Source organism: Paralichthys olivaceus, chromosome 7 (genome assembly GCF_024713975.1).
Source record: "Paralichthys olivaceus isolate ysfri-2021 chromosome 7, ASM2471397v2, whole genome shotgun sequence".
NCBI lineage: Eukaryota > Metazoa > Chordata > Actinopteri > Pleuronectiformes > Paralichthyidae > Paralichthys > Paralichthys olivaceus.
In genome coordinates this window covers 5,437,938-5,463,303 of record NC_091099.1, presented here as the reverse complement: position 1 = coordinate 5,463,303, position 25,366 = coordinate 5,437,938, and the positions used below count along the sequence as shown (strand labels likewise).

Genomic DNA, 25,366 nt, shown 5'->3' with positions numbered 1-25,366 from the left:
TTGTCCCCTTTATGAATTTATTGCACAGCAATCACAGGGGCTCCATGGGGAAGAATCACACATGACTGGGTAGGACAAGGGCCACAAGCTATCCAAGGTGTACTGACCAAAGGATGCCTTGACAGCGGTCTCACTTCCAGTCCCTCAACATGAAGCATCTCCAGCAAAACAAGCTGTGAGCAGTGAAGATCAGTGGGTTTGTGGTGGCAGAGACTGGATGTGGAGGCAGAGTGGTTTTTAAGAGGATAGAATCAGGTGCACTGGGTGTGGCACGCTGACTGATCATAGACACAAATAGCAGACTTTCCTGTAAACGTCACTTTCATAAGATAGTGGTTTTTTCTACAGTTATGTAAAAGAGACAGAAAAAGATTTAGTTGAAGTAAAAGTTTATTTGTTTAATTTAGTATCAGTGCATAAATAACACAGACTCATGTAACACCAGAGGCACTGAGCAGAATATTCTGAAAAACAGGAAGCCAAGATGAACAAGTGATAAGTGCTTCATAATAATATCTTTGCTACAAACTCCTAAAACGACACAATTTGAACAACAGTCGTTTCAATTCTCCTTCACGTTCATAAATGATCAATCAACAGACCCATTAACAAACTTCTATTTCTTAAAAGATCCATTTAAAATGTTTGGTTCTTTGATGAAAACACAATAAATACCACTTTCTTACAACATATAACTGCAGAGTATAGACTACTGTAACAGTCTAACACTGCGTAACCCTGACCCCGCAGAACACATAGATCAGATGGAATGAAGACCAACTTTGTAAAAGCGTTAATTCCATCTGTCACGGCAGAGAAAACGGCCTTTAACCGTGACAGAACATCTCTATTTGTGTGATGAAAAATAAGAAAACATACAAACACATTCATTGTATCTGTCAGGCTGAAACATTTGCATGTTCCTAGAAGGTTTTTGAAAACAAAGGAACTTTTTTCTCGGCAAATTTTCCAAATCTAATCGGTCTGAAAGAGTCTCTGAAAAAGAAAACATCACGAGGCATGTGTATGTTTCTCCTCCAAACGGGTGTTAAGTTCTGGATGTCGAATTTCATGTTTAAAATTTTACTTCCAGTGCGCAGCAGCGACGTGGAATCAGTAACTCAGAGAGATACTTTCCCACTTTTTTTATGGGAGGATTGTCAGAATGTGTACGACCCTTATTTTTGGCTGAGCGGGAAAATGCCAACTTACCAGAAAAATAAGCAGGTTCATCAGACTTAAAAATGAATCAAGTAATTCCTGCTACAACGTTGGACAAGATGGAGCTGGAATGTAGCACCTCATGCTACGGACACACCCAAAACACAAACATGAGACGACTGTAACATGCTGTTTAGGACAGTCTGTCTCCTCTGAAGACAATTAGCAGAAATGCATTAGCAGAGGTCTAACTTACAATGAGGTTAACTTTTTTAAGACAAGGCAATAAACTGCAGTTTGTAAGCTTAAATGACACAGGTAATATATATTCTCATGCATCTGTATTTGTGCCAACTGTAACAGGAGGTATATCAGTAGTTCTGCCAAATAACTTATCTGCTGAAGAGTGATGGGACATTATTTAGCATATGATCATACTCTACTGTACTGTAGTTGTGTGCAATGCATGATTCACAGGCTCATCCAGGGTCCAGGTCTTTGTCGGAGTGTTGTCTCGTTCTGTGGCTCAGGCAGCGGGCATCCACCTGACACGTCTTTCTCATCGGGCCCCTCAGAGTCATGAGACCCTTTTTCCTTGGTATCAGGCGCATCAGGCCCGCAGGCATCTCGGATAACTGAGTCCTTCTTTGACGGCTCCACCGCTGCTGTGTCAGTTCCCTGGAAGTCAGACGCTTCATTCACAGGACCAATCACTTTAGGAACATCAAGTTCTTTATTCGAGTTTTCCCGATCCATGCGTTTCCGGGCCTCCTCTCTCCTCTGCTGGATGCGGGTGTTGTCTCCAATCATCACCCGGACCCTCACTTGGTCTGGAGGCCAGATCCCCCCCCATATGAACTGCAAATAGCTGAAGAGCACGATGACACTGAGGAAGGCAAAGTTGGAGGCCACACCGATGACTGCAGATGTCAGGGGGAAGTTGTATAGAATGTAACGTATGCCAGTGAAGTAGGCATGGATCCGGAGCTGAGACGAGTAGATCTGCACTTGTCTGGAGTGGAGCTCGATGATGGCACCTGCAGTGGGTTGATTGGCATTGGTCACGTAGTCCGAGTAGAGCTCCACTTCTATGAGCTGCTTCTGTTCGGCCATCCCGGCCAGGAGTAAGGGTGAGAAGAGGAGAGTGCTCAGGGTCTGCAGCAGGCTGGAGCGGTAATGCAGCATCGTAGATCTCATCACTGAGGAGACAATGCTCCCACTCTTGGTATAGCCAGACATCCGGACCATGAACATCCCCAACTGCTCATTCACCGGAGACTCGGGCATCTCCAGCTCCAGAGACACTCTGTAAGGCTGGCCATACGCCATCACCGGGGCCTTGTTGTTCTTCGTGAAGGAGATGTTGGCCATGGGGAACGAGCAGAGCCTTGGCCCCGAGGCTTCACAATCCGAGGAGTAGCTGAAGTGCACGGGGGTGGAGAAGCTCACGGTGGGCATGTAGGAGTAGTAGAAACTCCCGTAGAGGAAGATGGACACCCAGAGCAGCAGACCCAGGACGCAGAACAGGATGGCGGCTTGAAACAGAGTCCTCCGGGCTTTGAGGAGAGTCACGGCCGCCACATCGTGCAGCCAGTGCAGCGCGGGTCCCATCGCTGCCCCCATCGAGTCTGATACGGAACTCACCGACGTGCTTCTGCTCCCGGTTTGGGCGCTTGTTCCTCCTCCGGCTCCCGCTGACTGCTGCCTCCGAGGTGGGTCTTTATGTTCATACATCAGTGGGTTGTCCTCTTCCAGGAGCACGGGGCTAATCGATTATCCTCACTCCTCCATGTCATGTTTGTTCAACTTCACACTCCAGTGTTAGCTTTGGTGCACCGGCTAGCTACACTTTAAAAACACAAACTGTCCCGGGTTGTTTAGTTTAGTTGTCAGCTCCTCTTGTGCGGATGGAAGGTTTTCTAAGCTCGTTAACAACTTAGCTGCTGTCACCACAGAACCGATGGAACACAAACAAGACACCGTGTTCCTTCTTCTTCTTCCTCCTCCTCGGTAAACATTGTGACCCGGAAGTCGATGCCTTCTTCTTTTTGTGGCAGCTCCGATCATCACCGCTACACCGACGCCAGCGTTGCTCGGGGTGCAGGCCTTCATGCCAGCGATGGGGAAGAAAACTCGCCTCACGGGTGGAACGGTCGGTCGGAGAACGATCCTACAGCTCTCACCCCCGGGGCTCCGCGTTGGCAACACCGGGGAGAGGGATGAGGCAGCCTCGGGATCTGATGGTAAAACAAACCCGCAGCTTTGTTAGCTTCAGGTTAGCTAGCGGCTAAATGCTACAAGTGTGAAGAACGAACACATTCAAAAAAAGATTAATTTTAGCTGTCGGATTTGTTTATACATTGTATATATATATATATATATATATATATATATATATTGTCAACTAAAATGCGTATTAGCGCAATAAACCAAGTGAGAAACACGTTATATTTGTTCCATTCAGTGGTATCAGCTAATAGCTAGTTTGCTAAGCTAGCGGGTAGCAAGCTAGCAGGTGTTGATGGCTTGCCAAAAAAACAAGCTTATGACAAATAAGTGGGTGAGTTAACTCAAACCGAACTAAGCTAAGCAACGATTCAACACCGGGGCGTTTTATTCGCTCTGTGCAGGAGTGTGAGGACCGTGTGGGTGATCGGCGCTAGCTGCTAACAGTTAGCCAGGTTGTGAACGACCCGTTAGCTCCGTGCAGCTCGACGTTAACTTCGTGGCTGTTGTGATTTGCAGACGAGCAGGAGGGCGACGGACACAGATTCACGAGAGAGAGCCGCACAAACATGAAGGCGCCCACAGTGAAGGCCACAGGTAAAGGAACTGTGTGTGTGTGTGTGAGAGAGAGAGAGTGAGAGAGAGTGTGTGTGCACGGTTTATTGTGTGTATTAGTATGTTTTCCAGCATAAACACTGACATTGTCTCATGGGGACCAAAGCTCTGTCTTAATATCTGGGGTCCTTGTTAAGGTTTTGTGATAAATTGTGAATTGTGGTTAAAGGGCTGACAGGCAGTGGTAGAAAGAAAAATACATGCAGTTTGATTGAGCAGAGTTGTTTTGTGTCCACCTGTAGAAGGCTTGTCCCTGCTCGGAGCATATGAGGACAGTGACGATGACGATGCGGGAGACTCTCAACGCTCGACTGCAAATTCTCAACACAACCAGTCAGCTGACATCGACAGCACATTGGCCAATTTCATGGCTGTGAGTATATACTGTTATAGATCTTATTCCCTTGTTTTGAAACAGTGTTTGTGTTGATCTCATGTTATCTTTTAAGAACAATGCTTACAGTATGAGTAGGGCAGTGTTCACAGCAATTATAGAATAGTTGATTGTATTGTTTAGGTTGTAAGCTACTACAATTGTTTGTATGACTGGTTCTACAAAGTGGTGTGGAGGTTTGAAAGATTCAAGATGAGTAACTGGAAAAAATGAGTTAGAACAGCAGCAGAGAGTGTGTTATGATTTGAAAGAGGAAGTAGTTATTAGATCTGTTGGCCTTATTCATTTTGAGTAATTATATTTGAGTTGCTTTTTTTAGTACATGTAGATGCAGGTTTTCCTGACTTATAATGGATTCTCTCTTGGTATCTAACTCATGAATACATCATAGTATTTATGTAAAGACTGCTTCTTAGGAAAGTGTTGTTCATTCTTGGGACTCAAAACATTCATTTTGTGTTTTTTTTCACCACAGGAAATCGATGCAATTACCACTCAGCCAAGTTCCGAGGATGCAGCATCTCATCCTTCAGTCCCCACTAACATCCCTCCCAAACCTGAGGCTGATGCTCAGCAGCCATCTGCCAGTGAGGGACAGAGTCAACAAAGCACAGATTTTGAGTACAATACTCAGTTTTCACTAGCTGGAGGTAAATGCATGCGTTGGTTTTGAAATAGAATGTGCAAATGTGTTTTGCAATACTAATTTTCAAGTGTCCTGTATCCTGTTAAAATACATAAATAAAGCAATTGTATAATAATTACTGTTGTCTTAGTATATCGCTGAATTTTGATGAAATTATGGCGCCACTCTCCACATTGTTCAGGGTATAGAGATATTGTGCAAAATATATCTTAAAAAAAAAAAATCATTTGCATCCTTTTTCAGTGGATGTAGAGATGGGAGACTGGCAGGAGGTATGGGACGATAACTCTGGTTGTCATTACTACTGGAACACTGTGACCAACGAGGTGTCCTGGGAGCTGCCACACTATCTTGCTGATCAGGTGCAAAGCCTTGGGCAGCATGCCAACAGGTAGGATTGACTAATTATCTGAAGTACCATTTTATTTATTTTGTCACCTGTACAGAAATTAAATTGTGTGTTTTCTATATTTCTTTGAAGCTCTAGTGTTAATGGCAACGGTACAGCCCATGGAGGTTATTATACAGAGGAAAACTCTGCATCTGCTGCAGTTTCGACAGCAGTGAAAGAGAGCAAGGTGAAGGTAAGTTTCACTCATGTCAACACAGATATGAATCGCCTTGATTTTGTGGTGTTTCAGGGTTGTAATTTTGAATTTAATATTTCACTCTTATGTGTTGTGTCAAAGGAGGTAATCGAGAGTGTTGTAGGACTCACAAGTGAAGAGGAGGAGCGTCGTGGAGTAGCTGCGTCTCTGCTTGGTCCCCTGATCCCCTCTGAAGTAAAAGAAGCAGAAGAGAAATGGAGAAAAAGGCTGATTAAAGGTTTAGATGACACAGAGAACAATGTGGATTCTGATGGAGAGGGTGTACGTCCAGCAGGATCCCCAGCTATCCCCCCAGGCGAATCGGACTCTGTTCCCATTCCCCAGAAAGACACTTGTGCCAAGAAGCAGTCGAGAGACAACTCTGATGCTGAGGAGGAGACAGAGGAAGACACAATGGATCTGGAACTGGCTCTAGAGAGGAAAAAGGTTGGGAATTTTTTCAATGAGAATCTTTGATAACTTACTTTTTAGTCGTCTTTTGTGCACAGTACTGAGATTCCAACATGTATGTTAACATCAATCTGGACTTGTTTTAACCTGAGTCGAACCTCTGACTTATAGGCTGAGCTGCGGGCACTGGAGGAGGGTGATGGGAGCACCGGGGCATCCAGTCCATGTTCTGAGACGAGCCAGGAAGCCTCTGGATCTCGTGGTATTCCACTGAAGAAAAACCGGTGGAAGACTGCCTTCCCCTCTGCTCCCAGCCCTGACTCTAACAGCAGAGGCTCAGACCAGCAGGACAACACAGAGACCAGTGAGTTAAAATATTTACACATATGACATTCATGAAAAAACTGGGTAAACAACATAAGAAATCCTGTTAATGTGTCCATCCAGAAATTCCTTCTTATTTGTTTTCCTCTGTTGTGTCCTGTAGCTCTTCCTAAAGTCCTGGAGAATGTTGCAGAAGAAGAAGAAGAAGACGAAGAAAAAAAGGAAACAGACGATTCTGAAGACAAAGTGGTTTCAAAACCTCCGTTAAAAGAAGAATCAGAACCACCTGAGCTCAAAGTGGAAACGCCTGAGCTCAAGGTAACAACCATCTTGTTACTATTACTTAATATAATAATTGTTAAAGTCTCTTCTAATACATTATTTGTATGTTGAAATATATAGTTTCAGATTGGAGAGCTGGCTAACACCTTAACCAGCAAGATGGAGTTCCTGGGGATAAACAAAAAAACAATCTCTAACTTCCAGTTGCTTCTGCTACAAACAGAGGTGAGCGGACAGTTGAGTTTCAAGCTATATTACCTTAGTTTTTAATTGTAGCTGTACTGGTAAAATATTTAATGCTTAATTCTATTTCATATGATTTTTGCACAAAGCCACGTGGTGGCATTTAATATTTAAAATTCCCATAATAATCCATCACAATCTGTTATTCTGGAAACTTACTGTAATTACTTTTCTCTTTTTCTCATCTATCTTTTTGCTCCTCTGTCTTTTCTTTCTATCTCTTTATCCCTTTACCTCTGCTCTCTTGATTCTTATCTCACTCTTGTCTCTTGTCCTTTCTCTGTCCTGTCTCTTTGCTTTTTCCATTTTCTTTCAGACACGAATTGCTGACTGGAGGGAGGGCGCTCTGAATGGTGTCTATCTTCGCCGCAGGCTGCAGGAAGCTGCTGAACACATAAAATTTTACGAACTTAACGCCGCCCCTAAAGGCTGGTCCTGCCACTGGGACAGGTACGCGCTCCTTACCTTTCACATCTCTAAACTCCTTCGTCTCCCAAAAATCTTACCGTGTGACTACACCCCCTCACTGCTGAGGTTGCAGACTTTGTAACATGACTTGGGGAGAAGCTTAACCAGTTCGAGTGGATTAAGATTCTTACCAGAAACAGACTCTTCAGGTTTCTGTGATGCAGTCCTGGCACTCTGCCTTGCACTCACTGATAAGGGAGCATCCACTTCGGGCCAGCCTGCTTCCTGTAAAATATACCAACCACAGACAAGACTCCCCGTCCCATAACAGACTGATAAGCCCTGTGTTGTCAGGGCAGATGTAGACTGATTATCGGACGAGTCAGTGGGAAATTTAGGGGTGGGATGGCGGGTATGGTAGGAAGGTTGGTTTGCGCGGGAGAGCTTTGAACTTTACAGGACTACAACCTCCAGAATGCAATGCAGACAGAGTGACGCCCAGGAAGCGCCGAATGTCACGCATCAATTAAAAGGTGAAGATGGAGCAATGACGGAAATCCAGCAGGTCAGACCAACTCTATTTCATATGTCTTACTGTTTTTTTAATTTTCTGCTTTCTGATGTGAAACGAATTGATTGTGTGCTTGTTATTTTCTGAAATATGCTGGTTGTTGTTGTTGATGACGACGATGATGATGATTATGTTGATGATGATGATTAAGATGATGCTTTCTCCCTGGCGTCTACCTGTGTCTGGGTGGGAATGGTTGTCAAAAAACGAAAAACACCATGGTGACAACCATGGTGTGAGCTGCTGAATGCTACTTTCGGGACCCTAGAGATGATTTGTTTTGCTTTATTTGTCTTTGAGAGCAAGGTGGGTTCCCTGTCCACATCCATAACCGCACTCTAATTGGGCCCTTCCTCTGGACAGCTTAAAGATGCTGTTCATGCCAACACCCCTGCCCTTCACTGTGGCAATAATGTCCATTCCCTTGCCCCACTCTGCCAGGGTATCATGCCAATCAAGACAGTTGTTAGACCAGATTTTGAGACTATTGCCTTCTATCTCTGTTGTCCCACTCTTTAGAGAACACAGGCGGTATTTCTACGTGAAGGACCGGACCGGTGCCTCCCAGTGGGATTTCCCTACAGAGGAGGACAAGGAGGAGGACCTGAAAGGCAGCGAAGGAGCAGAGACGCAGACTTCCAGCCAAGGAGATACGAAAACAGTGTCCGCACCTACTGGAGGGATCACAGGTCAGTAACTTTAAAAAAGAATATATAAATATAATATTCCTGTTTCTCCTATTATTCCTGTTCATGGATACTATTCATTAATTTGCTTTAATAAAGGAATACTAATTCACCCCAGGGTTTTTTTTTTTTTACAGGATCTACTTTTGCTGTTGCCCCACCAGCACCCCCTCAGCCCAGTGCATTCTGGTCCCCCTCCCAACCTCCCCCTCCCGACAGCCCCCCACCTCCACCTTCCAACTACCCCCCGCCTCCGCCTCTCCCCCCAGGCTCACCTCCTCCACCGCCGCCTCCTCCTGACAGTGATGGAGAGATCATGGAGGTGGAGATGGAGATGGATGATGACAATGACGGGGAGCCTCCTGCCCCTGGAACTGAGGAGGACGGCAGTGGGAGGCCTCCTTTACCTCCGGGCACTGCTAGCATAAAGGTGGATATAATACAGGATACTGTACATGACAATTTTACATGTGTTCATTCAGAGCGGGCAGCAGTGTTAAACTTTTATTGCATTTCACAGATTGTGGAGTCATCGGGCGTCTCAGGGAAGGGTCAGAAACGTAAAGCTGGTCAGCTGAATAAAGCCATTATTGGCAGCAGTCCCATTCTCTACACGCAGCCTGTTGTCACTGCAGGTAAACACACTTCACTACATATCTGCACTTATTTGGTTCCTAATTTGATTGTCTGCATTTTTACACATCCACTGCAACAACATTAACACTGAACCTTCCACTCTTAAAGACAGCAGTGTACCAGCTCACTAAGGTAGTGCTTAACGAAGCGGTGCAAATTCAAACAAGCAATAAATCAAATGAAATTAAACCATAGCTCTACGTTTGTCTGCAGCTCCTCTTATGTCAGCCACTGGCTACTGGGGCATGTCGGCTGTCGCAGTCGCTGCCCCCTTGGTTCCATGTGAACCTCCGCTCCCACCAGTCCCAGCCTTACCTCCTCTCCCACCACTGCCACCATCGCAGCCACCTTTTGAGCCTCCAGTGGCCAAAGATCTGTCCACAGACAAGACCAAGAAAGTCAAAAAGGATAAGGTTAGTACTGGAGTTAATATTTTACACAAGAAAGTGAGTTAAATCAAGGCACCCATGTAACCCAATGCTGAAATATCACATTAAAAAGAACCTGCCTTTGACTTATTTTTCTCTGATACACTCGTCCACAGTCGAAGAAGAGTAAGACCAAAATGCCTTCTCTGGTGAAGAAATGGCAGAGCATCCAAAAAGAGTTGGACGAGGAGGAGAAAAGCAGCTCCAGTGACGAGGATAGAGACCAGATGAACAAGAAGAATATCGAGGACTGGAAGCAACAGCAGTTTGTGACGTATGTTACCATCCGATATCTTTTTGAATGGTTCAGAAAAAATTGTTAACCTCTAGTGTGACTGCTTTTTTCTGTCTTACACTAACTGTTGTATTGTTTTAATCTCTTCAGGGGAAAAGCGTCAAAGAACGCCAACTTTGAGGCCCTTCCTGACAACTGGCGGCAGCGACTGAAGAAACGGAAGTTGAATAGCACGTAACATCTAGCCTCGGTTATACATTCTTTTTTGTTTTTTTCCCAAATCCACTCCTACTGGTACCACAAGATCACCCTGACCCCGGTCAAAGTTTCGCTCGGTGGTCTGTGGACTTTTTCTACCATTGTTCTCATTCACATGGAGACATTTAAAGGCTCTTACACGGCCATGATGTTTTGTTGTTTTTGTAGCCACGTTTGTGCCAAATGTCTCGAGTCCATTGCTTTATTAATACTTCACCACCAAGTCGATGACCACCACAGTTTAAATGGAGGGATTGTGTATTTTATTGAGCATTTTTACAACTGTGTACATAAACTGTATAATTGGTCAGCTGTGTTTTTTTTTGTTTTTTTTTGAAGAAAAGTCACTGAACTTGTATATTTTGTAAAAAGTTATTAAACGTTTTTTTCCAAAGTCTTGGCCTTGATTTGTTTCCATCTTAATCCATTTAAAAGAAGTGTTTGATGCTGCTTAATTATTTTTTTTTTAAATTCCTGTTATAACATTTGTGCCCCGGTCATGATTTTATCGACCACTTCCTGGTTTGGGGTGGCCACGTCAATGAGACGGCATCGCCATGGTAACCGCAGTGTTGGTGGCACAGCCTGTTGCTTGGTAACATCGTGCGCTTCGACAGAGATTGTTCCTCTTGCGACGGAAGCTTTTAGTTTTTTTTAATCGTGAAGTTTGTTGTCGTCATGTGAAGCGCAGATGTTAAAGTGAGACCGAGGTAAGTGGCTCGGACATTTACCGTGAATCGTTGCAGGAGTCGTGGACATCGCGGTGTTAGGAGATAATGAAGCTAATGATGTTAGCAGCGGGAACACGCTTCCTACACGTTATCCACATGATGGACTTTCACAAAGTGATTAAAACATCTGGAATGAACAGGAAGTCTGTGCTGCAGGTTGAGCAGAGAGTAGATGTGTGAACTGTGAGCTGAAGTACAGGAGCAGTTTATATGGGAGACCATCAGTGCCAAGAAAATTAACTAATTAATTAATTGCATTTTGATGTAAGATGTTTACAGTAAAGTTGAAACCAGAGGATGTATTTATGTGTAAGTATTTTTATTTTGTTAACATTTCCCTTTTAGCCAGAATACAGCTGAAGATGCCTGAGAGAGAATCCTCCCATAACATCTCCCATGTGAGTTTACTTTGTTTTCTTCATCTCTCTGTGACTCAGAAAATATTATTTCAGACTCTTATTTGTTAATGAGAATAATCTCTGTATTATCCCGATACAGGGATCAAGCCATTACTGATGACCTATATTTTCTCCAATCAGGCAGAGAAAACATCCACCATGGCCGTCTCTGCCGTCAGGAGTTGGTGGAACACCTACCAGTTGGACAAGTCCGACACCAATAACTCCAGCACAGAGGAAGATGAGGGGGAGTTGGCAGAGAGGAGGCAGTGTAAGCTGCATTATCCAACATGTCTCACTGGTTCTAAAATGGGAGTGCAACAATGTTTATGTATCATTTAGCTGTGATAATGAGTTCCTGTGTTGGAGAGGAGAGCTCGTCCTTAATTCTGCATCATTTTTTATTAAACAAGAGCAAGATCATCACAGCAATCGATGAAAAATGCAGATCCCGAGTAGAAGGAAATGAGCTTGAAAGAACAGATACTGAATGTGTGGTTCATGTTCTCACCCAGTGTCCACAAACCTCAAAAAGACGCTGCGGACGAGGCAGCTGCTCATAGATTTTGATGGTGGCAGACCGGTTTTGAGTCTTAGGGCCCCGCAGGACCTGGTGAACTTTCCATCAATCTCCCGCCCCCGGTGGCCCATAGAGTGTGAGGTCATCAGCGACATTATCAATCACATAGGTAAGTTTGAATATTGTTCAAACCTTTAAAATCAGCTGGTATAAATGTTAATCAATGGTGTTAATCTGCCCAAGCAAAGGTTTCGGGAGGAGACGTGATTCGCAGAAAATATCAATTCTTTAGTTGTGCAATGACACAGAGAGAGTTTATTTTGCAGAGTGGGATCCACCAGAGCCAGAGGCCTTTTATCAGCCCACAGGACATGAGAGGACACCGATGCTTGTTGGAGAAGAAAGAGGGAAAGTGGTTTACTGCATTGACGAAGGTAACATTTAACCAAAGACTATTTTAATTTAAAGAGATCTTACTCCATAAACGTATATTTTAGTGCACAACTAAACAACTCTAACTCAAGGTGTGGATTCTAAGATATTGTATTAGTCTCAGATACGGGGAAATTTGCCCTGTTTCAGCAACGTAGGGGAAGAATTATTATTGGAAAAAGTAATAATAACAAACAAACAAAGATATAAAGTGCTTCACAAATAAAACTATAATATAAAATACAACATTCATACAATACACAAACAATCATAAAATAATAAAAACTTGAAATTTATGACAGAAATTTAAGCATGACCACAATTAACAGCCCGAAGGATCTCAAGGTTTGAGCAGGGTTGTCTAGGGATATAAGATCCACGATATACTGAGGAGTGAGACCATCAAGTGCCTTGTAAGCAATTAAAAGAAATCCATTATAAAATGTACTGGAACCTGAAAGCAGAGTGATGTGGTCCAACTTGTTTACCCTGGCACCATCCAGGCATGAGACATATTGATTAGTAATAATAAATGGATGAACATGCAACATAAATACAAGAAAATAGAAACATTATATTCAACAGACTAAATACAATGTCAACAGGATTGTACACATAAGATATTGATATAGATGATTTTAAAAAATCTGAGTGAGTTAGAGATTTATGAGATTTAATATTAATGTCACCACCCTCACACGTGAGTCCTGCTTTTCAATGAATATACATCATCATTATTATACCACTGCTCCACTACAAATGCTAAGAACTGTCTTTATGATACTGACTTTTTTCTGCCCTCTCCTTGAAGCCACTAAACGTCTCTATTTCACCTGCTCCCGTGTGGGAGGGAGCAGGGGGCCCATCAAGAGCGCCACCTCTTGTGACGTCAATCAAACAGACTTCACCCTGGAGTTTGAGTCACGCTTTGAGAGCGGGAACCTCCAGAAAGCTGTGCAAGTGTGAGTCTCTACAGTATAATCCACCGGGCATTATATGTTTCCCCATCACCTTTAAGTCAAGTTACTCTCCCTCTGTTTCCAGGGGGGTGTATGAGTATGAGCTCACCCTGCGCACAGACATGTACACGAGGAAGCACACGCAGTGGTTCTACTTCAGGGTCAGGAACATGGAGGCTGGAGTCACCTACCGCTTCACTATTGTCAACTTGATGAAAAGCAGCAGCCTGTATTCTCACGGTATGAGACCACTCCTCTACTCTGAGAGGGCGGCCAAGGAGGAAGGTGTTGGATGGCACCGCACCGGCTCCAACATCAGATACTATCGAAACTGCAATCAGGTCAGTGAACTGTCTAAAAATTACAGTCATAGAAGCAGCAACTGTCTTGAAAACCAGTGTCTGTGTCTCCCTGTAGAATACAAAGGACAACAACAGCAACATCATCGTCCTTTACTCACTTACCTGGACTCTCCGGTTCCCTTATGACTCAGACACCTGCTACCTGGCCCACTGCTACCCCTACACCTACTCACACCTGCAGCGCTACCTTCAGCATGCTTCCTCCAACCCAGCAGTCTCCTCGTACTGTAAATTGCGGGTGCTGTGCCACAGCCTCGCTGGGAACGCTGTGTACGTGGTGAACATAACATCCCAAGGAGTTGGAAAGGTGAAGGGCAGGTCCAAGAAGGCTGTGGTGGTGACAGCCCGAGTGCACCCCGGAGAAACCAACGGGTCCTGGATGATGGAGGGGTTGCTGGACTTTCTGCTCGGGGACTCTGCAGACGCTCAGCTGCTCAGGGACACCTTTGTTTTTAAGGTGAGGGACTTCAAACTTGTGTTTCATGTCTGAATGATTATCACAATTATTTCTCCAATACATTCTAATTTGTTGAATGTCTTTATAGCAGTTTAGAAATGACACGCTGATGGGTGGTGCAATGCTATCAAAGACAGTTCTGTGTGATGTGCTGCAGGTGGTGCCGATGCTGAACCCTGATGGTGTGGTGGTGGGGAATTACCGCTGCTCTCTGGCCGGCAGGGACCTCAACAGAAACTACAAGACACTGCTCAGGGATTCTTTTCCCTGTGTGTGGCACACCCGCAACATGGTGGAGAGGTGAAGACATGACAAAAATAAAAACATGAAATAAATGAAGCTACTACTATGAGAGAAAAAGACCTAACTTAATAAACAAGATATAAAGTTAATGTCTTCTTACAATAAGCACAGATTGTGTTTCGAACCTAACTCCAAAATGAACTTCCAGGTAGAGAGCAGCTCACCTTTGGAATTACTTGAAAACAAAAATGCTTTAATTATTTCCATAATACTCATATTATTTATAGCATAAAAGTGGGATGGTACTATTCATAACAGGAAAGGCAAACTAGAAAAATGTTTGGATGATAGTGTGAAGCAGGGATGCAACATTTTTTCCAGACTTTGAAGTAGCTTCACAAACATGGAACATACTTTATTTGCCTGCTCTGTATTACCCTCCTACATTTTGTCAATTTGGTAAATTCACAACAGACCTCAATCAACTCTGCACAGAATTCTTCATTCTGCTCTTTGTTGTGTTGTATTTCCTCCAGGTTAATGGCAGAGACAGATGTAGCTCTTTACTGTGACTTTCATGGACACAACCGCAAAAATAATGTCTTCATGTACGGCTGCAACAACCGAGGTGATGGTTCTCTGAAGCTTCACGAAAGAGTTTTTCCTCTAATGATGAGCAAGAACGCCAGTAACAAGGTAGAGTCACTGGTTTTGAAAAACCTGTAAAAACCTTTAATATATTTAAACTGTGAAACAAACAAATCATCTTTTGCACTTATGGTCCTGTTTTATTGATCTTACAAAGTCCTCGTCATCAGGACGTAACCCATTCTACAGTTACAACCCATCACCACTCTTACAATATATAAACTATGTTTCAGAGGCAGCGTCTTTTCTTTGGTATTCATTTGTGTATTGTCAGATTTCAGCTACAACCTCTAAACTACACTGGCTTCCTCTCAGTTCTCCTTCAAGAGCTGTAAATTCAAGGTGCAGAGGAGCAAAGAGGGAACAGGACGAATCGCCATGTGGAGACTTGGCATCAGAAACAGCTACACTATGGAGGCCACGTTTGGAGGCTCCACTCTGGGTGAGTTCAGATTTTCTAAATGTGAGTTTTTAGGTTGAGTAATTTAAACTTGTTCGCCTGATGCAAGAGGAGCCGCCGTCTGTCTGATGGTTAGGTGACAGGAGAGGGACACATTTTACAACACGAGACCTGAAGTCCCTGGGCTTTTATTTTTGTGACACCCTGCTGGACTTCTGTGACCCTGATCCAACGAAGGTGAGAGGAAAAACACCACGCTTTTATTTGTATGAAGAAATTTAGACTCCTTCCATTGTTAAAGCATGGAAATGTACCAGGATCCTGATTTTTAAAGCTTGTATTTTGTGACTTTGATATTGAAACGGTTCATTTTGCGTCTGCAACTGGTTTTTATATTTGCGTTTATTATTTCAGACCACGTACTGTCTGACGGAGCTGGCAGCGTTGTTGAGAAAGCAGGTCAGAGAGAGGCTGGGCAAAGATTTAGGCACAGATTGTAACATCTCTGTGTCTGACCTAGAAACCAGGTGATATATTATTTATCATTAGTATTATTTTTGATATTATTATGGATACCTGGCTGATATGTGTAGATGTTAATATTTTCTGTTTTCTTTTACAGCACCAGTGGATCAAACAGTTCAGATTCAGACGGACTCCCAGTTCATTTACTGAACCAGCCACAAACTGTCCATCCAGAGGTATAATGACGTAACAGAAATCTGTGTTTACACACTTTCTTTCTATGGTACATTTCACATCTGGATCATTTTGCTTCCTCAGTTTCCCACAAACTGTTGCTCTCGTCCACAGCAAACTCCCGTGAAGAAGAAGAAACATTTAAGGAGTCGTAAAGAGAGGAACAGACAGCGACCAGACAGAGCGAAGAACGATACACAGCCACAGGTCATCAAAAATACTGTAAGAGACGAAAAGGTCCATTCATGAAATCACCCCCCTGGCTGTAATGTAGACTGATCAGTGAACGGTCTTTGCAGGAGTCAGTTCTGCCTCATGGGGCCACAGTTAAAGAGAGCGTCACAGAGAGGCCTGTCGGACGACACCGGAGAAAATGGCTGGTATGAAGCAGAGAGATGGTTTCTGAGACAGAGCAACAACAACAAGTCATTTCCTGAGATGTTTCTGTTTATGTCTTTTTCTTTGTGAAGGTGAACAGTGTGATGAAAAAAGCTGTGATGCCTCCTCCCAACACTGGAGAGGTCAGTCAGGTGACTCTGTGGCAGGGCTGCGAACCTGTCAAGGTAAATATGACCCTGATGTAAAATCATCAAACTGATCACTAACACATTATCGCTCACACACCCAGTTTAACAAAGGTTTTAATTGATACAAGGAGAAACTTTAAGAAACTGAACTCACTGGAGTTTTAACTTTTTTTCTTCTTTTCTGTGCTTTAGGACGATGGTCTGCAAAACACGAGGGCTGCACAGTCACATCACAGGGCAAAGGCGTGTCCTCATCTCAGCACATACACAGCAGCATCACCTCACACAGGTAACCTTCACTTTAGAGGTTCAGCCTCCCAAAGTCAGCGGGTTTACATTGGCTATTTCAATGTCCTTTTAGTCCTGTCCATAGGAACTTCAGCCCTGCACTCAAAACAATACAAAAAGAGCAGGAATTAAAAAGATTCTGCTGGATTAAAACAAAAATCATGGTTATTTTCCAAGATATTATCACATCATCTGAAAAGGTCTTTGTGCAGCAGGGCACATATAGTTTGCTCTGTTTTCACAGATGACCTGGGGATGGATACAGGACGGTGGCGATGCTCCTCTCAGCTGTTGCACCTGAGTGCTTTGATACCTTCACCGAATCTCGCTCATCTCAACCGGCGACAGCATCACTACCCTCGACAATCCTTTGTGTCCTACAAAGTCTACAGAGGTTTGTCTACACGTGCACTTCAGCTCCAGATGGAACAAAGTTTCTTCATCAGTTGACACGACTGCTGGATTAAAACCTCTCTTCACTTTTCAGGGCTGCTGCCGTCCCTAAAAACAGCACACAGGTAAACCTCAATGGGTAGAATCTTATCAGACAGACACTAGATAACTCCTTGTTGAGTCGTGATCAGGTTCAAGTGTTGTGTCTGTTGCAGGTCTCCCTCATCAACGTGCGTCAAGATGGTTCCAGATATGAGTCCAACAAAGCGCCTGCTGTCAAGTCTCACCAATGACAACAGACGGTTTGTTTATGGAGCCAGAAGTTCTTTACGTGTTTCAGAAAGTTCCTCTGTGCTGGAGGATTCCTTCAGCTCTCACACAGATGTGACTACGATCAAACGGCAGAACGAGGAACAGGAAGATGACCCCCCACCAGGTGGTGTTTTTGATATGCTCTGATATTTTACTGTTATTGTTTATACAGATTGGTTTTTTTGAGGATACTGTTTGATAAATGTATCACAAACTTCACTCTGACCTCTTCTCTACTTGTCATTCATTCAGTGGGGTTGTCTCTGCGGACATGTGAACCATTTGCAGAGCAGAACCAGAGCGTTAAGAGCCCTGACGTCCCGCTGAGAGAAACTGAATCACACAGCAGTTTATTTGGGTCTGTGATGAGAACCACAGACCTGAGAGGGAAAAGGTAAATTTGTTTTTATCCCCTCGAGTACTCTCTCTTCCTCTTCTTCTCTCCTTGTCTCTTAAATATTTAGGTTAAACTTAACATTTCAAAGTTTGTGACTTACATGTATGATAATGTTAGACACTGTCTTTTGGAATGAATGTTAGAACTAGTTAATTTGTTGATGTGCACTTCTGTTCTTCCTGGGAGAGGGGGGGTCCCCTCACTCGTGCCTTTCGCTCTGGTTTCTATGTTTTTTCCCTTTTTAAAATGTTTTTCTTTTTTCAATTTCCTCAGACTGTGTAAAGATGCTCAGGAGAACAAAAGGCAGTTGGATGTTTTACCACCAGTGTCAAAGCCATCAGACTTTATGAAGATGAAACATCCACAGAGTGACACACTCAGTCGGCTGAGGGCTGAGGGCATCAGACACCGTCACACTGGAAGAAAAAGTACAGCTCCACAAGAGGCGATGGTCTCCATCACCAGACCATCACAGTCTGCACCACTGTAGGATGCTCTATTCTAAAATCTGAGAACTACAGATTCAGTTATCTATTAAATCCACAAAGGAGATTGTTTTAATCTGCAAGTGTTTGTTTTTAAACAGGAATAAGCAAAACCACAGGACAGATTTCCACAAAACTTTGTGGAGGGATGTGGTATAAGTAAAATTCTAGTGCAGATCAGCGGTTCCTGGATATTTGTTTTCTACTTTCTTTAACATTGCGAGATTTTTTTGACATTTTCACGGACAATCCAACGTCAGTCTCTGTTTGGTATTTAACTATACCTGTATTAGACTTTGATAAAAGTGAAATTAACACTATAAATGTATTTTTTGGATATTGATAAGGACAATGTTTACTGATGACAAACATTACATTGCCTAATAAATGATGCACAGGTGACACGTGAATTTTATTTATTGTAACCCTACAAAAACAACACAATCCCGTGAAATATAATGTGAGTAAAATATAAAAATAAATATGGTACAAAAGTTTTTCTCTTTAGCAATCACTTGTGCTCAGCAAGTGTCCCATATAAAATGTCATTTAAAAAAAGTGATGCATCAGTTTTGTTAGACCTTGAGTATCAGAGGAGTTGAAATGTCCAGGTGTGTCCAGATGTGGCAGAGACATCAGAGCTTCAGGAATCAGTCAAACTGTCTGAGGTGAAATTGGCTTTCTGTGTGTTTAACCATGTCCCGCAGCGCCAGGAAACCAGAGAGGGCCTGGATCATTCAGGGATAAAAACAAATGAAGATTAAATAATAACAGCCTCTATATACTGTACATTGCTCACATTTTTTTAGAAATGTAATCATACCTGTGAGAGTACAAATATAGCAAGAACGATGTGAACTCCTCTCTCCAGGGGCTGTATGAGAATGGCTTCATTAAAGAGCTGAAACAGGATGAGAGGAGACTGCAGCAGGAGGCTCAGCAGCCAAAATCCAGCCAACTCTGGGACCTTCCACAAACACAAGCATGAATCACACTCCTTGTATCCACCGGTGGTGTGTCAACATCAACTTTACAGTATTTCTTTAAGTTTGCTTGATGCGCCACCTTTTCTTGCAGGTTCCCAACATAACCCAGATAAAGTCGAATGGCCTCGATCAGAGTCATCAGGATGAGAACGGTCACGAGGATGAACTTGTAGTAGTCTGGCAAGGCAGGATACTGGAAGGGAGGACAATCACAGCAATGCTATTTTAATCAAGTGAGTTAGTAAAAAGTAACAGCTGTGTAGTAGGAGTCAGGTTGAGCAATTTAGATTTGAATACTAAGGATTTAAATTAAGTTTCTAGTGACATACAGCAAAGTTTACTTTTAGTTGAAGTAACTTTTAGTTTAGGATCAGCCACAGTGGTCACATGATGTGGTCTGACTATTTTACGGTTATTATTGCTATTCAACTTCAAATACATTAACAAGAAAGAATGTCATAAACAAAATGATACATAAAACAATTCAAAAAATATATAATGCAATTGGTCAATCAGAATGTAAAGTACATATTTACTCCTTAAGCAATTATGCTTAGAAATTGTGCAACTTTGCATTAGCTTTTCACATTATTTTGTATAGTGTTGGATCAAATATGCTGGAAAGTAGGATTTGTTTTTAGAAAACGTGTAAAAAATACTTTATTTACCTCAAACTTTGCTTTGATGTCCTGTATTTGAATGCAGTGATCTGACTTACATGTATTTTCACGTCAGTATTTACTTCGTGTGTACACACAGGGTAGGGACCCTGATATCACCGCAGTGTTTTGTTGTTGATCATTGATTTGTTTGAATATTTTTTTTACATGAGCCCTTCACTCTCTCTGCTTGTCTCCCTCACCTTGAGCTGCAGCATCACGGTTTCACTGATCCACCACCAGGGGAAGAACCACATGTTAAAGTACAAAGACATCTGGAGCTGGAGACTGGACAGAACCCGCTTCTCTGGAGAAAAATTAAATTAAATAAACGTGCGATGAGATGATGAACAGAAGAGTTTCAGCGAGCTGCAGCTGAGACAAACGGAGGCTCCCGTCGCCGGTGAAGCTACGTTAGCAATGCTAGCGACAGCAGCGGTTTTTGTGTCGGGACTCACCAGGAAACAAACACTCGTCGTTCCGCTTTGAGAGCGTCTGAGTTCGGCTCCGGTCAAACAAAACGTTCCGAGAGAAATCCTCTAGACGTCTACGGATCGTCTCCGGCAGCTCCATCGCTCTGCGCGCGACACAAACATCAGCGGAGGAAGTTAAAAAAAATCTTCTTCCGCCCGGAGGAGAAATCAGAAACGCTGTTGTCGTCTCCTTGGAAACCAAAGACACCTCGCGCTCCGACCAGGAAGTAGAGTTCACGTGAGGAAAGTGTCTCCAGGTGGTTTCGATCCCGTTGTCTTTCGTGTACAAGAGTAAACTGATGTTATTTAAGATTTCCAGAAATATTTTAAATAATATTATTGAACATGAGCAAGTTATGAGTGTCACAATTCACATTTATATCACATTTTCCTTTGATTTTCATACAAAAGTTGCAGTAAAACTTTCTGAAACTTGCATATATTTAAATTATTTTATATATAATTTGAAGAAGAAACAATTAACCAGCTGTTTTATGAATGTAGAGACACAGCTGCCTTACGGAAAAGTGCAGAAGAATTTGACACACAAACCAACCACTCAACTTAACTGGAAGCTATAGACATTCTTATTGTGTTATGAAAATTGACATTAGAAAACTCATCATATAACTAAGTTCTTCATTTGAATTATATTCCACATCCACAAAGCCAAGTCCATTTAGTCCTTTACAATTGATTTTATGATTCATTTTGATAAGAAACAATCATATGACTATTGTGATAAAATGGTTTTATAGGAATTTAATTCAACGCCTACCTCATGTTAAGTTATTTATTATTATTTATCATGCGTAAAGACACTTTCTCATAATTTAGCTTTACTCCTGTATTTTCTGTACGTCATGATTGCTTTGTTGTGATCCCCCAAATGATTTATGTCTGTAAGCTATTTAATATTGAAGTGTAAAGCAATAATAATTTATTCGAGTTGTGCCGGTGGCGTTTACGTGAATTTTCCCATTTGGATAATTATATTTCCGAGACCACGTGAACGCACCAAAGTTGATTCCTTTGATAAATTCCACTTTTCCCATTTTGAAGTTTTTCAATGTGACCCAACATCAAACTGAGGAGCTTTGAACAGTCACACGTTTATGAAGTACATCCTGTGCTCTGTCAGGTTCACTGATGCTCCAACATGAACTCCAGCACAATAAATCAATACATCACTTCCACCGTTCAGACGCCTTCACTTTCACTTTCACAGAAACGAAAGTTAGCCGGAGCAGCAGAAGATGGCAGGAAGCTGCAGCTCGGACATTTTCCTGTGCTCGATATGTTTGGATGGACTGAAGAACCCTGTGACCCTTCACTGCGGACACAGCTACTGTCAGGAGTGTGTGAACGCCTTCTGGGACCAGCGCGACCAGAATGGACTTTACACATGTCCCCAGTGTGTCCACCCCTTCACCCCAAGACCCGTCCTGAGCAAGAGCATTCTGCTGGCGGATGTGATGGGCAAAATGTGTGGGGGAGAAAGAGAAGAAGCCAAAGCTGCTGCTGCAGCTGCTGCTGTGGAGGAGGAAGTTGTCTCCGGGGACGTGGAGTGTGATTTCTGCACCGTGAGGAGGCTGAAGGCCGTGAAGTCCTGCCTGGTGTGTCTGGCCTCGTACTGCTCCACTCACGTGCAGCCTCACTATCTGTCTGCAGCTTTCAAGAGGCACACGCTGGTGGAGGTGTCCGCCTCCATACAAGACCAGATCTGCCCCAAGCACGACAAGCTGCTGGAGGTCTACTGCCGCAGCGACGGCCACTGCGTCTGTCTGCTGTGTGTGATGGACGAGCACAAAGGTCATGACACCGTCTCTGCTGCAGCAGAGAGGGAAGACAGACAGGTCAGACAGAGAGAATATCAGTTTTACACTTTACACATGCATATCCTCACACTGCACTCATTTTCCTGTATTTATTAGTTTAATTATACATTCATATTTTTCTATATTTCTATATTTTTCGATATTTCTTCCACGTATTGCATGTTACTGATTCCTATTTCACTCTTGCTGCTTTAATACTGCACATTTCTCCATTGTGGGACTAATAAAGCATTATTTTAGCTATAAAAGCAATTTATTAGTGTTGTCTTCAAACCTTGTGTGCACAACTGATTTATCTTGTGTGCACACATGTTCTCACACCATAATAACTTTGTATCTTGTGCCTACAAGATACAAAAATATCATCTTTTGGGCCTTCAGGGGCTCCGCTGAACCAAAATGCACAGACTCAGTCCCCTTTTCATTAAGATCCATGAATAATTCTCTGAAAAAATTGTAAAAATGCAAAAAAAACAACATATCTCACAATGTTTAATAGTGTTATGTTTTGTAGAATTTGATATCTTCTTTTTCGGCCCATAACATTCTTGGCGGGGGGTTATTCTATTCTATTCTAATTAAATGTAAAACTATGTTACCGATCAACAATGAACAAAGGTGTAAACAATATGTTTTTATTTTCAGAAACAGTTTGGAAAGAAAAAACAAAAGAACCAGCGCAGAATTCAAGATAAAGAGAAGCAGCTGCGGCAACTGAGACAGAAGATGGATTCTCTAAAGGTGGCTGTTCATGTTCTTTTATCCTGCAACCATTTCCTTTACAGGAACTGACATTATGCCCGATGTCTTTCCACTATATCAGTGCTCTGGAGATGCAGCGGTGAAAGAGGCCCAGAAGGTCTACACTGAAATTGTCCGGGTGGCGGATATGAGGCGGTGCGCTGTGGAGCAGGGGATCAGAGCTGAGGAGAAGGCTGCGATGAGCCGAGCCGGGGCGATGGTGGATCGGCTGGAGAGGGAGATCTGTGAGCTGAGGAAGGGAGAGGACGCACTGAAGCAGCTGTCGCTCACTGAGAATCATATTCATTTCCTGCAGGTACAGCGACACACAGCAGGTAGGATCCAATTACTCTGTGTTTAGGACTGTAGCTTATTATGTGTTTCTGTTTCCTGTAGAGCTTCCAGACCATTTTCGACTGTCCAGAACCTGATGAGTCTCCAGATTTCAACATCCACCTGCACACATCTTTTGACAGTATGACAAAAGCCATCTGTAATTTGAGAGATCAAATGGAAAACATTACACAGGCCATTGCAGAGATACCTGAGACAAGTAAGAAAATATCTCCATTAACATTATTTAAGTTTATTTATTGATAGCATATGAGATTGTTTAAATATTCTGTTTTCTAAGGATGCAGAGATTATGTTTGTGTGTTTTAGTTCAAGCTGATCCTAAAACAAGAGGGGAGTTCCTCCTGTGTGAGTTGTTCACTGTATCTTGACAAACGCACATTTGGATTAATCCTGTCACTTCACACTGAATAATCATTTCTAACATTCTGCATTTCAGATTCCTGCAGCCTCAGTTTGGATCCCAACACAGCATTTGAAAGCCTAGTGCTTTCTGAAGGAAACAGCAAGGTAACCTGGAATAAAAGGGATCAGCATCGCCCACAGCATCCAGACAGATTCACCAGATATGATCAAGTGTTGTGCACTGACGGTTTATCTGGCGTGTGCTACTGGGAGGTTGATTGGAAGGGGCCCAGGGTTGAGGTCGCTATGTGCTACAAAGGGTCAGAGCTGCAAGAAAGTTGCTTTGGATACACAGACCAGTCCTGGTGTGTTTCCCTCTCAGCTTCTAGTTGCACCTTTTGGCACAATGAAGTCAAAACTAGGATATCTGTGCACTACTCCGTTACTGTAGGAGTGTATCTAAACCACCAGGCCGGGAGCCTGTCCTTCTACAGCGTCTCCGATTCTGGTCAAATGATGCTCCTTCACAGAGTTCAGACCACATTCTCCAAGCCTCTGTACCCTGGGTTCATGGTCTCCAGAGGGTCGTCTGTTAAAATACGCGCACTAAAGTAAAGGGTTGCTTCAGTGAACTATCTTTGAGAGTATTTTCGTTTTGCTTTGTGCAGTTTTTTGGTGTGTAAGTATTGACTGTTGAATATTTCTCGTTTTCATTTCCATTCTCCATTTTTTAAGTTTCCTTACTGAATATGTGGTTTTAACTACAGTTCAGCATTACTCCTGAACTTTCTTTTAAGTGTAAGGAAAAGATTATAGAAACATAGACATGTTTATTTTCAAGTTCCTCTGTTAATGATACACATTTCTCATCAAGTATTACACTTTAATTGCAAAGATAAACCCAAATAAAACTAGTGGTCAAACGTTACATAGGAACATGTTGAATAATGAAAATAAAATGTGGAAAAGTTCAGAGTTGTTTATTATTTTATTCTTAAATATCATGGTACAAACATGACCTCATAAAGTAGAGGCATTGCACATTTAAAATAACAATCATATTTTTAAATAATTGAACAAATGTGTATTAAAGCAGATTTAAGTAATTTTAAAAAATCAAGTGATCCATTATGTGACAAAATAATCTCAACCCAAGCTCCACTAATAAACTTTTTGAGTGAACCCATAAATCACATTCGATTCCCAAACATCACCACTTGGTATCGTGAGGCTGAAGTTTCATACCTCTGTCCCAGGATTTCAGAAAGGTTCTTTTGATGAAGAAGATCATGAGATGCACTTGGAAACTGAAGAATTTGCAGATTATTTTCATCCAAATGTCAACAATTAACTTTTATGCAATGTAGAGGCAGATAATGTATTATTAGTCTGTACTGGAGATCCAGATAGGGTCAGTTACACAAGGCTTAGAGAGTTGGCCAAGGACCAAGTTGGGAAATGGAGATTCGAATGAGAGATTGGTGTTTGCATGGAGCCGAACCGCCTGGGTCGCAATGACCCAGCGATATCGGCAAATGACGCATATGGAACTGGTTGTTTTCGCCAAAATTGGTACAATGGAATGTATTCCATTGTACCTATTTTCCA

The 25,366-nt window shown here is 42.7% G+C and overlaps 5 protein-coding genes across 6 annotated transcripts; 3 read left to right on the top strand and 2 right to left on the bottom strand.

Moving 5' to 3' along the window:
* Positions 1 to 372: 372 nt before the first annotated feature.
* LOC109638955 (seipin-like) lies at positions 373 to 3,194 on the bottom strand. The gene has a single exon (XM_020102160.2). It carries the CDS (start codon positions 2,893 to 2,895, stop codon positions 1,633 to 1,635), a length of 1,263 nt encoding a protein of 420 aa, XP_019957719.2. The 5' UTR covers positions 2,896 to 3,194; the 3' UTR covers positions 373 to 1,632.
* fnbp4 (formin binding protein 4) lies at positions 3,183 to 10,505 on the top strand. Its single transcript, XM_020102159.2, has 17 exons — positions 3,183 to 3,404; positions 3,907 to 3,984; positions 4,245 to 4,375; positions 4,872 to 5,046; positions 5,286 to 5,433; positions 5,524 to 5,626; positions 5,732 to 6,076; positions 6,212 to 6,404; positions 6,528 to 6,682; positions 6,767 to 6,871; positions 7,206 to 7,339; positions 8,388 to 8,557; positions 8,692 to 8,984; positions 9,075 to 9,189; positions 9,404 to 9,603; positions 9,735 to 9,892; positions 10,004 to 10,505. The coding sequence occupies exons 1-17, from the start codon at positions 3,272 to 3,274 to the stop codon at positions 10,089 to 10,091; spliced, it is 2,724 nt and encodes a 907-aa protein (XP_019957718.2). The 5' UTR covers positions 3,183 to 3,271; the 3' UTR covers positions 10,092 to 10,505.
* Positions 10,506 to 10,680: 175 nt separating this feature from the next.
* agbl2 (AGBL carboxypeptidase 2) lies at positions 10,681 to 18,761 on the top strand. The gene is made up of 23 exons (XM_020102112.2): positions 10,681 to 10,821; positions 11,188 to 11,240; positions 11,382 to 11,511; positions 11,756 to 11,929; positions 12,087 to 12,194; positions 13,004 to 13,154; positions 13,237 to 13,492; positions 13,569 to 13,970; positions 14,128 to 14,270; positions 14,750 to 14,909; positions 15,177 to 15,303; positions 15,398 to 15,498; positions 15,676 to 15,788; positions 15,884 to 15,962; positions 16,075 to 16,182; positions 16,260 to 16,340; positions 16,431 to 16,523; positions 16,680 to 16,776; positions 17,020 to 17,169; positions 17,263 to 17,293; positions 17,384 to 17,604; positions 17,733 to 17,874; positions 18,151 to 18,761. Exons 2-23 carry the CDS (start codon positions 11,205 to 11,207, stop codon positions 18,365 to 18,367), a joined length of 3,120 nt encoding a protein of 1,039 aa, XP_019957671.2. The 5' UTR covers positions 10,681 to 10,821; positions 11,188 to 11,204; the 3' UTR covers positions 18,368 to 18,761.
* On the bottom strand, positions 18,762 to 21,669 carry tmem17 (transmembrane protein 17). 2 transcript variants are annotated; one of them, XM_069528811.1, is made up of 6 exons: positions 21,499 to 21,669; positions 20,466 to 20,756; positions 20,211 to 20,314; positions 19,428 to 19,541; positions 19,186 to 19,329; positions 18,762 to 19,090 (listed from the first exon to the last, which is right to left on the bottom strand). In XM_069528811.1, the coding sequence occupies exons 1-6, from the start codon at positions 21,533 to 21,535 to the stop codon at positions 19,013 to 19,015; spliced, it is 768 nt and encodes a 255-aa protein (XP_069384912.1). In that variant the 5' UTR covers positions 21,536 to 21,669; the 3' UTR covers positions 18,762 to 19,012. The 2 variants fall into 2 exon arrangements, with proteins under 2 accessions (XP_069384912.1, XP_069384913.1); XM_069528812.1 differs by lacking the exon at positions 21,499 to 21,669 and having other exon boundaries at positions 20,466 to 20,687.
* Positions 21,670 to 21,687: 18 nt separating this feature from the next.
* On the top strand, positions 21,688 to 24,729 carry LOC109638992 (E3 ubiquitin/ISG15 ligase TRIM25-like). The gene is made up of 6 exons (XM_020102227.2): positions 21,688 to 22,336; positions 22,964 to 23,059; positions 23,142 to 23,375; positions 23,456 to 23,612; positions 23,723 to 23,761; positions 23,853 to 24,729. The coding sequence occupies exons 1-6, from the start codon at positions 21,737 to 21,739 to the stop codon at positions 24,371 to 24,373; spliced, it is 1,647 nt and encodes a 548-aa protein (XP_019957786.2). The 5' UTR covers positions 21,688 to 21,736; the 3' UTR covers positions 24,374 to 24,729.
* Positions 24,730 to 25,366: the final 637 nt, after the last annotated feature.